Raw genomic sequence first — 15,431 nt, forward strand, 5'->3', positions numbered from 1 at the left:
GGTCTTCACTGGGGATCTGTCTCTGGGGCTCATCTAGTTGTCCTGATCTCCACTGAGATTCAGGGCTATAGAGGTCATCTCTAGGTCCTGATTCACCATCTGGGCTGGATACGGACTGGATCTGGGTGACTGCAGTGACCATCTGATCTGGATACAGACTGGATCTGGTGGCTATGTTGTCCTCAGAATAAGAAAGACTAATATTAGCGTAGATGCCATTCTTCTTACGATGTAACAAGTACTGTGCATCAGGTGTTATGGGAAGTGTTCCCGGTTCCGGTTGAATTAATGCAGCCTAACAATCCTTTAACGGATTTGAATATTAGAAATGTGTTAGTGTGTTATGTGTAAGCCAGGTTAAAGAGGATAGTGCTATCTCCCCTGCTAGGGTTGTAAAGCAGATAGCCCACACTCTGTGGTCCGGGCAGTTTTGTGGGAAATTTTTACTGGATGGCTATCCTAGGCTAGCTAGGTATCGATCCATTTTTCAAATCAAATCAAAATCACTTTATTGTCACATCACCACAGCACAAGTGCCTTGGTGAGTGAAATTCTTAAGAGCGTGCTCCAGACAGTGAAAGAGAAAAACAAAACAAACAAGAACAATTTACATATTGACAGTACATATTTACAGACTGTACAGAAGACAATGTGCAAAATGCACATACATATACTCAATACACAGTGTACTATAAAGACATAGTTACTAGTGCACATTCTACATTATGTACACATCTATACATAGTAATATGTGAAAGTGCCAGAGATTGTGCATTTACATCAGATTAGTAGTGCAATAGATAGTTGTGCAAAGGTGCAACAGATTTACATATGTAATGTCATGGATGTGCATTGTATGGTATCCAGCGATAGTAGATAGGTTGTATTATTGCAGTGTGTGTGTGTAGTCCGGTAGAACAGTGTTAAAGTGCAGTGCGTGGCATGTTGTGTGAGTGGGAGTGTGCTGTAGGGTGTATTAGTTCTGATTGTTCATTAACCTGATAGCATGAGGGAAGAAGCTGTCCCTCAGTCGGCTAGTGCGGGATCGGATGCTGCGGAGACGTCTCCCTGAGGGCAGCAGAGAGAGCAGTCTGTGGGATGGATGGCTGGAGTCCTTGATGATCCTCCTGCTTTTTCTTATGCACCGCCTGGTGTAGATGTCCTGGAGGGAGGGAAGCTCATCTCCAACAATGTGGCTGGCAGTTCGCACGACCCTTTGCAGAGCTTTGCGGTTGCCAGCAGTGTTGTTTCCAAACCAGACAGTGATGCAGCCGGTCAGGATGCTCTCCACAGTGCAGGTGTAGAAGGATCTGAGGATGCTGGGGCTCATTCCAAACTTCCTCAGCCGTCTCAGGAAGAAGAGGCGCTGATGTGCCTTCTTCAGCACTGCGTCTGTGTGTGTGGACCATGTGAGATCCTCAGTGATGTGAACGCCGAGGAACTTAAAGCTGTCTACCCGCTCCACAGGTGTCTTGTCGATGGAGATGGGTGTGTGTTCTCTGCTCTGTCTCCTGAAATCCACCACCAGCTGAATCAACACTTGTCGATGTTGAGTGAGAGGTGGTTCTCCTGGCACCATTTAGTCAGGGTACTCACCTCCTCTCTGTAGGCCGTCTCATCATTGTCGGTGATCAGGCCTATCACCGTTGTGTCATCGGCAAATTTGACGATGACGTTGGAGCTGTGTGTAGCTGTACAGTCGTGTGTGTACAGGGAGTACAGGAGTGGGCTGAGAACGCAGCCCTGCGGGGCACCAGTGTTGAGGGTCAGGGGAGATGAGGTGTTGTTGGCCATTCTGACCACCTGACTTCTGCCTGTCAGGAAGTCCAGGATCCAGCTGCACAGAGATCTGTTCAGACCCAGAGTCTGGAGCTTCTCAACCAGTGTGGCAGGCACTATGGTGTTAAATGCTGAACTATAATCCACGAACAGCATCCTCACATAGGTGTTCTTATTTTCCAGGTGGGAGAGAGCAGTGTGCAGGGTGAAGGCAATAGCATCATCTGTTGAACAGTTTCTGCGGTATGCAAATTGTAGGGGGTCCAGTGAGGCAGGCAGCACAGCACAGATGTGGCCTCTGATGAGCTTCTCAAAACACTTGCTGAAGATGGGTGTCAGAGCAACGGGCCTCCAGTCATTCAAGCATGTGATTTTATTTTTCTTAGGTATGGGCACAATGGTGGATTTTTTGAAGCATGAGGGAACCACAGACAGAGAGAGGGATAGATTTGAAGATGTCTGTAAAAACCCCGGCTAGTTGGTAAGCGCATGCTTTGAGCACACGACCTGGGATGCCATCTGGGCCCACAGCTTTGCGGATGTTCACCCGTTTGAAGGATCGAGTTACATCCACGACAGAAAGGGCGAGTGGGCTCACCTCTTCTGCAGCAGCCGCAGGAGCGCTCTCTGTGTGGGCAGTGTTATGAGCCTCGAAACGAGCATAAAAAGTATTCAGCTCGTCCGGTAGAGAGGCTGGAATGTTTGCAGTAGCTGGTTTATTCCCTTTAAAATCTGTGATGTTGTTGATGCCCTGCCACATGTTTCTTGGGTTGTTGTTGCTGAACTGTTCTTCAACTTTGTTTTTATATTGTTGTTTGGCTGCTTTGATGGATCTCCTGAGATCGTAGCTGGCTTGTTTCCGATCGTCCGTGTTTCCGGATTTAAAGGCAGATGTCCGCGCTGACAAGGCTGTTCGAACATCGCTGTTAATCCACGGTTTTTGGTTGGGGTAGATACGGACTGTTTTGGTCGGAACTACATCCTCTATACACTTCCTGATGAAACACGTGACCGTATCTGAATACGCCTCTATGTCGTCATCAGACGCTGCTCGGAACATGTCCCAGTCCATGTGATCAAAACAGTCCTGTAGTATAGCGTCTGATTGGTCCGACCAGCATTGAATTGTCCTGAGGGCGGGTGCTTCACGTTTCAGTTTCTGCCTATAAGCAGGTAGAAGCAGAACGGAGGAGTGATCCGATTTGCCGAAAGGTGGGCGGGGGAGGGATTTGTAAGCGTCCGGAAGGGGAGTAGCAATGGTCGAGTACCACGATCACCAGCGTGTTGATGGTGATGTGTTGAAAGTATTTTGGAGCTATTGTTCTGAAGTTGGCTTTATTAAAGTCCCCCGTAATAACAAACGCTGAATCTGGGTGTGCGGTTTCCTGATCACTTATGTTCCTGTACAGTTCCCTGAGTGCCTGGTCTGTGTTGGCTTGAGGGGGAATGTAGACAGCCGTGATTATGATCGCTGTGAATTCCCTCGGCAGCCAGAATGGTCGACACAGAAGCATATGAAATTCCAGATCAGGGGAGCAGAAGGATTTAATGGAGTGTAGGTTCCTTTCATCACACCACGAGTTGTTGATATAGAAACAAACGCCCCACCTCTGCTTTTCCCTGTGAGCTCTTTCGTTCTGTCCGAGCGATGCACGGAGAAGCCTGTGAGCTCGATGGCTGAGTCTGGAACCATTGCAGACATCCAGGTTTCTGTGAGGCAAATAACGCAGCAGTCCCTTGTTTCTCGTTGGTATGAGATGCGTGCACGCAGTTCACAGAGTTTGTTATCCAGTGACTGAACGTTAGCCAGCAAAATGGTTGGGAGAGGAGGTCGAAAGGCACGGCGTCTCAGTCTGACGAGAACGCCAGCTCTCTTCCCTCTTTTTCGGCTACGTTTCTTTCGTCGTGGTCGTGCGTTCCAGACAAAGGGCTCTGATGCGGTGTCTGTGAACAATCCACCGGCGTTCAGGAACTCAAAGTCCGGTTTGCGTTGCGCGACGGAAGAACCGATGCTTAAAAGCGTGTCTCTATCGTAGACAGTTTTACTAACGACATCTAACACGTAAAAACCACAAAACAAAACAAACAAAACATACGAAAACCTGCAGAGTTTTCTCGGAGCTCGCAACACGGCTGCCATCTCCGGCGCCATCTTACTCTTTTGTTGGTCTATGAGACTTGATAAGACCCTTAAAACATAGCTATCTGAGGATAGCTGTTTTCTAGCTCAGCAGCTCTTCCCTTTCTTGGGCCTTTAAGTAGCGATCTCCTTGAGCTCCTACCTAGAGGCTTTCTAGTTTAGCCTCTTCAGTGGTCTTGTGTATCCAGGCTATTATTGCTCACATGGCATAGCTATCCCTATAGCTACCCCTTTTATACTTCCAGGTGGCCGCTCATGATGTCACAGGCTACATGGAATAATAGGGTTGGAGGTTTTTTCACACATGCTTCAGACACCGCTCATGCTGGCAGCATTCCCAAAAGTGTCTGCTAGAGGACGCAGCTTCCCGTTCCCTCTCAGGGAACCATGGTGACATGTGTTACCCAAGACATTTTTCCTTGAAGATGAAATGAATTTTAATCTTGTGTTTGTAGGTAGGCATTGCAGCGTGTCAGATTGCACGAGCATTTGGCCTTAAAGTTTTGGGTACAGCAGGGACATCTGAGGGTATGCAGCTGGTGCTCAGCAATGGAGCTCATCTTGCATTCAACCACAGAGAAAAAGACTATTTGGATCAAATTAAGGTTCGACTCTTTCTTATTATATTTTTATAGGATTTACATGACTTTTACAAAAACAAAAAAAGTCACCCTCATGTCGTTCCAAACCCGCAAGACCTTCGTTCATCTTCGGAACACAAATTAAGATATGATAAATCTTGATAAAATCTGAGAGCTCTTTGACCCTCCGTAGACCAGCAATGCAACTGCAATGTTCCCAGGTCCAGAAACGTAGCAAGGACATCGATAAAATAGTCCATGTGACATCAGTGGTTCAACTGTAATTTTACGAAGCTACGAGAATACTTTTTGTGCGCAAAGAAAACAATAATAACATAATTTATTCAACAATTCTTCACCCCGAGTTAACGTCTTCCGCCATTATGGAGAGTATCCACTGAACTTCATGATGAACGAAGGTCTTACTATGGCAAGCTGTTTTGACTTATATTCATTTTAAGGATATGAATTCTTGATATCAACAATGTTAATTCTTGATATCAGGAATTAGATTTCTACTAGGAACAATGGCTATTTTTGATATCAGAAATTGCATTTCACTGAAAAAAGTAGGATTTACTTGAAAAAAGTTAGGAAAGTTTTTTCACTTAGAAAATGTGAGTAATTTCAATAGAATTCCCAAGTAAAAACTAAACACAAAGAACTGTAGCTTTAATTAGAAAATCTTAAGTAAAGTTTACTTGGAATTTCCCAGTAAATTTTATTGACTGTTTATATATTTTACTACACAATAATCCTAGTTATCTTATTTAAAATTACCAAAGAAAATAAATAAATTTAACATTGCCAGTTAGAGTTTGATGAGTAATTTCTACTTAATTATTTTAAGTTAAATCGGCCATTTTCAAGTACATTTCACTTAGTCACGGTTTATAAACTTTACTCAAACAACATAGCACTAAATATAACCATGCTATTAAAGCATGTGGTTAATTTAAGCACATATAAATAAACAAGTAGACAGCTTGTTATCCTTTCTAAGATAAAATGTCCACTCAATAGAATTATTACTCAAATGAACTCAGAGACATCAATACTTGGTACACCGTACACAATGATGGTAACAATCAGTGGTTATTGTTTGAGTATGAATGGGTACTCCATATGTCACAAAATAGTAAGTTACTAAACCTAGCCTCAAAAGCTACCATAAAACAGTGTCAATACAACTCAAAAACAGTGAAAAGTTTAACCTTTTTAATTATTCATGCCCCAGTGCATGATGGGAAAAACGGTATCATAACTTTGGTATTTACTTAAAGAATCCTTGTAAACATAACAAACAATTTCAGGTAAAATATACTTATAAGTTCAAATTTAAATTTCTACAAGCATAAATTGAGTACTAATATAGATTTTACTTCTTTTTAAAATTCTTGCCTGAACTGAATAATTTCATGTAGAAATTACATTTGTTTTTATGTAGTATTTACTTCAGCACAAAATCATTTTTATCAGTGTTCCACTAGTAAAAATGTTAATTTTTGATATCAACAATTCAATTTTCTCTAGTTAAAATGCTAATTCTTGATATCAAGAATTAAATTGTTGATATCTGTGTAACGAGTGGGGCGGGGCCTAGAGCCGTGGGGGCGGGGCCTAGAGCCGTGGGAACGGAGCGAGGCCGGTGGAGTTAATGATAATGAGCGACACCTGCGCCACTCGTTACAATCTGTAATTGTATTTTCTTTGGCAAGCCGTTTTGACTTTTATTCATTCTCAGGATATGAATTCTTGATATCAAAAATTCAGTTTTTACTAGTTAAAATGTTACTTATTGATATCAGGAATTAGATTTCTACTGGTAACAATGGCTGTTTTTGATATCAGCAATACATGTTTTGCCAAAACAACACTCAATGTTGAAAGGGATAGTAGAGACACACGCATTTCCAAAACAGAAAAATTATTTAATATTTATTTTATGATACAATTGTTGGGTTTTAAGTAAACACATTTATAGTTACAAAGTAAGACAACAACAACACTATAGCCTAATAATAAAATAGCATAATAATAATAGCAATAATAATAATATAAAATAGCCAATAATAATAATGATGATAATAAGCAATGAACCAGATGGGCAAGATTACATAATTATTATTAAATCGTTGTCCATTTCCACTCCGAACCCACTACAATTGTTCATGTCTTAACTTTCAGAAGAGTGTATCAGTGCTGTGTCATATTTAACGTAACATTGAAATGGCTGAGACAGACATAAGAAAGAGTTTCAATAGAATTTATCATTCATCTTGTCCATCGATACTTCAAGAGCTGGGCAACATGTTATATAAAAATAATGCAAGTATTAGGACATTACAGTGTGTATTACGTTTGGTCTCAATGGTCAAGAAAATCCGAGCCGAATTGGGCAGAGAGTGCAAATATGTCGGGTAATCAGATGTGTCGGTGTTATAATACATCAAAATGTACAGTTAAAAAAATTAATTCTGCACCCGCCCTTACACAAAGAGAAACGCCGACACGAATTTGGGCATGCAATATGACGACTCGTCCATGTAGCCTAAATACAACTATATTTAAAAAAAGAAAGAAAAATTCCAGCAAAACGTTCAAACTTTGTATGACGCATTATTATGTTTTATTTTTCATTTTGGTTGTATTTTTTATTTGATGTATTAGAAGAAAGTGTAATGAAACCGAAAATAAACATGAAAAAACGACATGAAGTTATTTTTTTATGTTAAATGAATGCCTTGTTCATTTTTCCTTTAATTATCCGAAGGACTTGGTGACCAATAAAAAGAAACAGGATAAAATTACCTTTTTTTTTAAACAATTAACAAAAAATAAATAAATCCAGCCATAATTTCATGTTTCATTGATAAAACAAATAAATAAAGGAGTCGTTTCTGCTGGACGTTCTTCTGCCATCTTTGGTCAATGCTGACGCTAAAAAGAGGATTATTATGGGAAAACCAGAACTCATTAATATTCATTAACTCATTACCATAGCTATTCTTGCTAGTAAAAATGGCATTTCTAGATATATGTAAAAGTATTTTTACTAGTTAAAATTTTAAGATATCAGTAATTCTATTTTCACTAGTTGCAAGGGCAATTTCAGATATCAACTGCCTTTGTTGATATCAATAATTACTTTGTTACTAGTAAAAATGTCTATTCTTGATATCAACAATTTAATTGTCACTAGTGACAATGTTCATTTCTGATATCTGAAAATGTATTTCTGATATCAAAAATCGGGAGGGTAATTTATGATATCAACAATTTAATTCTTGATATCAGAAATTAACATTGTCACTAGTAACGATTAAATTGTTGATACCAAGAATTAAATTGTTGATATCAAGAATAGACATTTTTACTAGTAAGAATTGTATTTCTGATATGTGAAATTGGAATTTCAACTAGTAAGAAATTAATTCTTGATATCAACAATTGATTTTGAATGGCAGCCTATGGTGACATTTAACTAGTGAAAATACAATTACAGATATCAGCAATTTAATTCTTGATATCACCAATTTAATTATTGATATCAAGAATTAGAATTTTAACTACTGAAAATCAAATTGTTGATATCAAGAATTAACATTTTTACTAGTGAAAATTTTATTGTTGATATCAAAAATTACAATTGTTACTAGTAGAAATCTAATTCCTGATATCAAGAATTAGCATTTTAACTAGTGAAAATTGAATTCTTGATATGAAGAATTCATATCCTGCGAATGAATAAAAGTCAAAACGGCTTGCCTATTGCCATTCCCATGATATAAATTCTTGATATCAAGAATAATATTTTTTACTAGTACAAATTTAATTGCTGATATCAAGAATTAACTTTTTAACTAGTAAAAACTGAATTGTTGATATCAAGAATTCATATCCTGAGAATGAATAAAAGTCAAAACGGCTTGCCATAAGTGTGTTCTGTTTTTTCTCAGAATGTACCAATCTGTTGATGTGGCCACTCCTAATGTTTCTGCTATCTCTCTGATGGATTCGTTTTGTTTTTGAAGCCTAGCAATTATCTGTTTCACTTGTAGAGATCCTTTGACCGTGTGATGTGGGTTCACAGCAACATCTTCCAAATGCAAATGGCACACTTAGAATCAACTCCAGACCTTTTACCTGCTTAACTGATGTAGAAATAACTAAAGAATAGCCCACGTCTGTCCATGAAACAGCTTTTGAGTCAATTGTTTAATTATTTATGGTCCCTTGAAAAAGGGGTGTGGTACAGAGCTGTAATTCCTTAACTTTTCCTCCAATTTTGATGAGATTAAAGCTCAGAGTGTGCACTTTAAGGCCACATTCATTATATAACTGTAACTTGAATATTTTTGGTCAGCAGTTAAAATAACAAAAAATGTGCCTGTGTCCAGATATATGTGGACCTAACTGTATAATCCTATTTATTATTTGATTAATAAATTTACACAGGTGGTGAGAGATAAACACTGACATTCTAAATTCGGATGGCAATAAAATGACTGATTACCCCCTATAAATGGTGAAAATAACTTACGTCCCCATGAGAAACAATTACCGTACTTAAAGGTGGACACACCACATACAGACTGTACATACTGACTGATACTTTGATATTGACCCCTGCTCTGTTCAGGGACTCATAATTCCATTTCTGTTAAACAAATGTCTGTGAAAATTGTTGTTTATTTCTCAGTTGTTGAATCTTTTTATGTCCAAACTAATATTACATGTTAAGAAATTTGATGGGGGAAAAAAAAAAACTTTAATTTTGTTGAAATTGTGATACTTTTTTCATGATTCTTTGATGAATAGGACGTTTAAAAGAACATTTATTTAAAATAGAAATCTGTTAAACATTATAGACGGTTTCATCGGGCGCACACGCCTGGGCCGAAGTTAACTTCCGGCCTGTGTTTGTTTATCGGTCTTGTTAGTGGCGACGGCTACAAACACAGTTAAAGTTAAGGTGATGAGTAATGAAGTTGGGCTCAGGTTGTTGTGCTGTGGGATGTGTTTCACATACATTTATTTATTTGTGGCAACTTGCTACAATATCAAAACTGACCAATTTTCTTGCTTCGTTGAATAAACGTGAGCACGTAATGCACGTTTAAAATCAAAATGAGATGCAGGTGTTTTTATCCACCTTTTTCTTCAACGCGGAAGTAAGCCTATGGGTGAGACTTCCGGTTCATTAGCCGCCATAGGTAAATAATGAGGAGAATAACAACGTGCAGTAAACGGTAAAATGTTTTGCACTACAAACCAGTGTGTTCATGATTAAGATAATACATTAAAATAATATGATAAGACACACTAATTTTCGATATCAAGCAGCAAAACGAACTGTTTTGTACAGCTAAAAATATCTGGACACAGATGAGACCGGAAGCTAGACCCATATAATTTACAAATGGCCGCGCCCATTTTTACATCAAGAAAAAGGTGGATATCACTGTATTTCTGAAGGACAACTGTCTTTAGAAAATGTTCGATGTCATTTTCATTTAATCTAGCAAGTTATATGCCTGATAAAGCAGCGTTTGTAAGCTCAGAGCTGCTTTGTGTAAGGTAAAGCCCAACAGCCATTTCCGGGAAAACCTCTAGTTCTCCCGCTTTAAAGCGCCTCCTGCTGGCAGAGAATAAATTTGCATTTTTAAAAAGTCCGTCCAAGTAGTTATCGCTGCATCTCAGTCCGTCTGATTTACGCAGCAAACATATTTTGCTTGTTATCAAAACATAATCTACTCTAGAGGGACTTAGCTGTTGTTACTGATTGTATTTGGATGTCTACCGGAAGTTAAGTTAGGGCCACAAAAGCGCGCATGCGCAGTCAGTGGCGGTTTTAGGCATAGATATAATATACGTAGACGCCTCATAGACTGACGCTGCCTATTGGAGCTGACGTACAGCGCGGCCGCCATCTTGGATGGGTCTCCAATGCGCCCCCCCTGCATTAATTTCTACTGAGGAATGTGTATCCCCAACTACAATAATCATAACTCCCCGAATTTTTACCGGATTTTCACACGGTTTGGTTTGTTACAAACTGCAGAGATTTAGTTTTTTAGATTTAGACGCTGTCACACATTAAAAAATACGTGCTTTCATGCTAAAAGACTTTGTATTATGCTCTTTAACAAAGACATATGGTAGGCTATGGCATATTGATAAATGAATGAATTTTATATTTTAATAAAGAAACAAGTTTGATTGTTCATTTGAATTTATTTCTCTCTCTCTGTCTCTCACACACACACACTCAAACACACACACACGTGTGAAAAGAACTTAAAATAATAGTGGAAACAACTTAAAATACGCCATAATGTTTGCTCATAAAGGTAAGAGTAATACATCATTTGGAACTGTAAAGGGTCTACTTTTATTTGTGTGCATTCACAATATAAAAAAACATTGTGCTTTTATTAAAATAAATAGGAAAACAGATGCGCTTGCCGTCTCGTCTCGAACAGGAGCGCTTCACAATGATGAACTGAAACGAATTGAGTCACAAATATGATAAATATATCTATAGAAAGCTTTAAATTACTACTTTAAAACGAAATAATTCAAATCGAAAACAAAAACTCTTTCATTATGTAATCCGTAAAGATGCATTTCTCTCTAAAGGCTCGTCCAATGAGGAGATGGCAAGTCATTTTTCATCACCGTCTAAAATATAAAAATAAGGAAAAGCCTAAAACAGGCCCGATTATATTTTTTCTAATTTTTACGTTGCTCTGCTCTTAATTCCTTAACATTTAAAGGGTTTTCTGCAACGAAATTTTGTCTGCATGATATGTGAATTATTTATTAGCCTATTTTTTTTATCCATGCAGCAAAATGCTTTAAAAACAGCTGTAAAAATTACTTTAATCCAGATGATTTTAAAGAACTTTTCACTATAAATTTTACGGGTAGATAGTCGATAGAAATACGGCTATAATCTACTGCTGAAATGTTTGCGGGGCAAATCTCAGGTCAGTCTGAGCGCTCATGGCACGCACAGTGCGTACAGCCGAACACCTGCAGGCGCCACTGACCACAAATGACACAAGCATGAAATGATGTCCCCGAGTAAGAACACATCCTCTGAACGTTGAAGAACAGAAGAAAAAAAAAAACAGCAAGAGATAATGAGAGAGAGTACCAGTTCCTGCTGTAATAATGTTACACGTAAGTAACGTTAGTTACGATGACATAATATTATAAATGGTAAAATAACCAAAATTATTGTTCAATCTTACTTGTGAAAGGTAATCCCACGCGATCTGGTATCTGCGCGGGTTATTGCAACAGTAAACTGCACAAAATACGGGCATAAATTGCTCGCTCTCCGTTGACTCCGCTGCTATCGTAGAGCGAGGAGACCCAAGCAATATGGCGGCGACGCTGGAATACGTTCCAGCATGTCATGAGGCGTCTACGTATATTATGTCTATGGTTTTAGGCATGGGCGAACGGGGCAGCCGCCCGGGGCGGCATTTTTTCATGACACGTGGGGGGCGGCACAAGCACTTGGAAAAAAAAAAAAATCATCTGCGACGCTAAGCGGTTTTCTATTATCTATCATATTATCTATCATATAACTGTGCGGGGAATTGGCAAATTGGCGCCCCTGCTTGTTGAGAAGGTACCGAGCACAGAAGCTGTGTGAGAAGTGGAAAGGGAGGGGTGCGGCTGCGGGGACAGTTCACCTCTCCCAAATTAGTGGGACAAGTGGGCTAAAGTCAGTCACACCCAGGGCGCGGAAGTGTTTTTCATGTGGGCAACTGTTTAATTGTTGGGAATATAAAAAAAAAAAAATCGGAGTGTCTATTTAAGTGCAAATAGCTATGTTGCTGGCAGAGGCTATTTAGATTAACTCCACCCACAAATGTATGATTGGGATAGTCAAATATGCAAAAGACGGTTACTAGCTCTCAAATTCAGTGGTGCAGATGGTAAAATTTGCGTTACACTTCTTTCGACACGATCGACTATGGTTCGAATCTGCCTTTTGGCGAACTTTTTTTCTCCCTTTTTAAATTTCAAATCACATCACATCAGAAAAGCATTTATTTTTTAATAAAAATGAAGGAAATAATCAAAGAGTTGAACATAAAGTATCGGGTAGGGTTAGGGTAGGTGTAGAGAGGGCTTTTGTCCCAATAAGGTGGCATCCATTTAATAATTAGAAATAAAATTTAAAAATTACACTCAATAAGTTATTGCATACTATTTTATAATGTATTACAATGCAGAAGTGCAGATAATTACCACTATTTTTGCAATAAGTAATGTTTTTCGCCATGTTTTTATTTTATTTTAACATAGAATAAATAGAATCTAAAGCTATTTGCACTGTGTAAATAACATATCACTAAAGAATACTGCTATTTTCACTTTGTGGTTTAGTCTTGACTTCTGGTCGTGAGTGACACTGTTGGGGGATGGGAAATCTGTTGATTGTCGAGTGCCAAATAAACACAGAGTGTTTATTATGTATATAGAGTATATTTATTTAAGTTCTGATAACTTACACTGTTTTGTGCAGAATTGTGTTTTTCATGTTGAAGGATTTGTGCAATTGAGAAATATAAGCTTGTCTTACACTTATATTGTTATAGTAAAACTGTTTGTGCAAAATTTTTTAGCCAAAAAACCTAAAAAAAAAATGTTCTCGAATGGGGGGGGGGCGCTCAGAGGGGGTCTCGCCCAGAGAGTAATTCAATGTAGAACCGCCACTGTGCGCAGTAACATTTGTTTATGTTGTTGCAGTTGAAACCGTCTATAAATGTCTATACTGTCAGTTTTGATCTAATCATCAATCAAGTTTTTCAGAAAAGAGGTCAGAAAGTTTTTTTTTTTTTTTTTTTTTTAAATATACTCAGCAAGGATGCATTAGATTGTAATGCATCCTTGCTGAGTATATTTAAAAAATAAAAATAAAAACTTTCTGACCTCTTTTCTATAAAACTTTCTGAACTTTTGAATGGTAGTGTAAGTCACACATTGCACAGTCTAATCTGACTTTATCATGGATATACTTTATATATCAATAGTTTGTGATTACAAAAAATAAAGGTGCCATTTTTTCAGCTGGTCTCCTGTGTTTAGAATGCTACCAGTGGAAAAGGTGTGAATGTGATCATTGAGATGTTGTCCAACGTCAACCTCAGTAATGATCTTCACTTGCTTGACTTTGGTGGCAGAGTTATTGTAAGTACCCTGTGTTTGTTTAGCAAATGTTTTGAACATTTTTGTTTTTGTTTCATCATATTGTTCTTCCTTTCAGATTGTTGGCTCTAGAGGCCCTATTGAAATCAACCCCAGAGACACCATGATGAAAGAGACCAGCATCATTGGTGTGGCTTTATACAATGCAACTAATGTACGGTGGGCTTCCTGACATTATATATTTAACATTTTCTTGCTTTCTAGAATTTATGCTTGGAATATAATGCATTTATTCATCATCTCCTATGACAAATCTTATGGACCCTTTTCACAAGACTGTGATGACGTGTTTAACGGTCATCAGCATCATAAATCCTCGAAAGTTTTTCATATTTGTATTTTTTTTTTAAATGTATGTACATTTATAACACTATTCTTTGTATTGTATTACCTTGCATCAAATTACAAAAAAAATTGTTTACGCTAATGCGAGAGTGTTTCTAATGCAGCGTCTATGGGAGGGATGGTAAATTTGACATCGTTCTCTCGTCTGACTGCCGTTATCAGTCTCTCTCAGTTTTTTCCCTTTTATTGAAAGTCATGAAAACACTATCGTGGAGTTTTTCTATTGATATTTGAGCAAATGGGAGTGCAAAAAATATATTTGTGGTACCCTCCCATTCACCGCTCTTCAAGTTAACCCAACTATGACGACTTCCGCTGCTGAGAAACCCGGAAATGTGAAAAAGGTCAATTTTGCAAAGGATTCATGGTAAGAGACAGGTTACAGACAGGTTTTCTTTATCTGTGTCTTTCACAGAAGGAAACATCTGAGTGTGCTGCAGCTCTTTTTGCAGGAATGGAGACAGGCTGGTTGAAACCTGTCATTGGTCCTGAATATACACTTGATAAAGCATCCCAGGCTCATGAAGACATCATCAACAGCCCTGGAGCTAGTGGAAAGATGATTTTGATTATCTAAAATTATGCAGGAAGTAAAAAATCTGATCCAGTGCAACATAACTAAACTCTCATTGCATTAAAGGGAGTGTCTTATTTTGTGTTCACAGAAGTAAGAAACTCATACACGTTTGGAACAAAAATGAAAATTCTGCCATTATTTAGTCAGCCTCATATTGTTCCAACCCTGTATGAATTTCTTTCTTTGCTGAACACTAATGAGTATAGTTTGAAGAATGTGGGTAACCAAACAGTTGATGGTAGCCAAGAATGAAAAAAAAAATACTATGGAAGGCAATGGCTACCGTCAACTGTTTGTTGCTACATTCAGCTACATGATATTTTAATGTATGAATCACATATGTGAAACGGACCATAGAGACCTGTTTTGTGGAAATGAAATTAAATAAACAGATAATTAAATTTTCAAGTCAAGTCACCTCTATTTAAATAGCACTATATGCAATATCAAGTCAAGTCAAGTCACCTTTATTTAAATAGCACTATATGCAATATCAAGTCAAGTCAAGTCACCTTTATTTATATAGCGCTTTTAACAACACTGATTGTGTCAAAGCACTTAACAGTATCAAATTGGAGGATAGAGTGTCAGTAATGTATAATTATAAGATTAAACACTCAATTTTCAGTTAATGGCATTCCATTATTGAATTCAGAGATGTCATTGTTTAGCTCAGTTTAGTTTAAATAGTATATGTGAAATCAAATTGACGATAATTGCTAGAAATTAAGTGTCCCCAACTGAGCAAGCCAGAGGCGACAGCTGCAAGGAACCAAAA

General features: G+C 38.1%; 1 protein-coding gene across 10 annotated transcripts in view; it reads left to right on the top strand.

Annotated features, from left to right (window-relative positions):
• Positions 1-15,431, top strand: part of cryz (crystallin, zeta (quinone reductase)) — a 33,490-nt gene extending 18,059 nt beyond the window's left edge. For 6 of the 10 annotated variants that reach the window (XM_058798023.1, XM_058798032.1, XM_058798061.1 and 3 more), the window contains exons 6-9: positions 4,375-4,524; positions 13,612-13,713; positions 13,790-13,885; positions 14,492-15,427. In XM_058798023.1, the coding sequence (XP_058654006.1) occupies positions 4,375-4,524; positions 13,612-13,713; positions 13,790-13,885; positions 14,492-14,653 (510 nt within the window). In that variant the 3' untranslated portion in view covers positions 14,654-15,427. Of the gene's footprint in view, positions 1-4,374; positions 4,525-13,611; positions 13,714-13,789; positions 13,886-14,491 lie in introns of all 10 variants that reach the window. The other 4 variants (XM_058798047.1, XM_058798098.1, XM_058798091.1 and 1 more) reach the window with 2 other exon arrangements.

This window comes from Onychostoma macrolepis, chromosome 02 (genome assembly GCF_012432095.1).
Source record: "Onychostoma macrolepis isolate SWU-2019 chromosome 02, ASM1243209v1, whole genome shotgun sequence".
Lineage (NCBI taxonomy): Eukaryota > Metazoa > Chordata > Actinopteri > Cypriniformes > Cyprinidae > Onychostoma > Onychostoma macrolepis.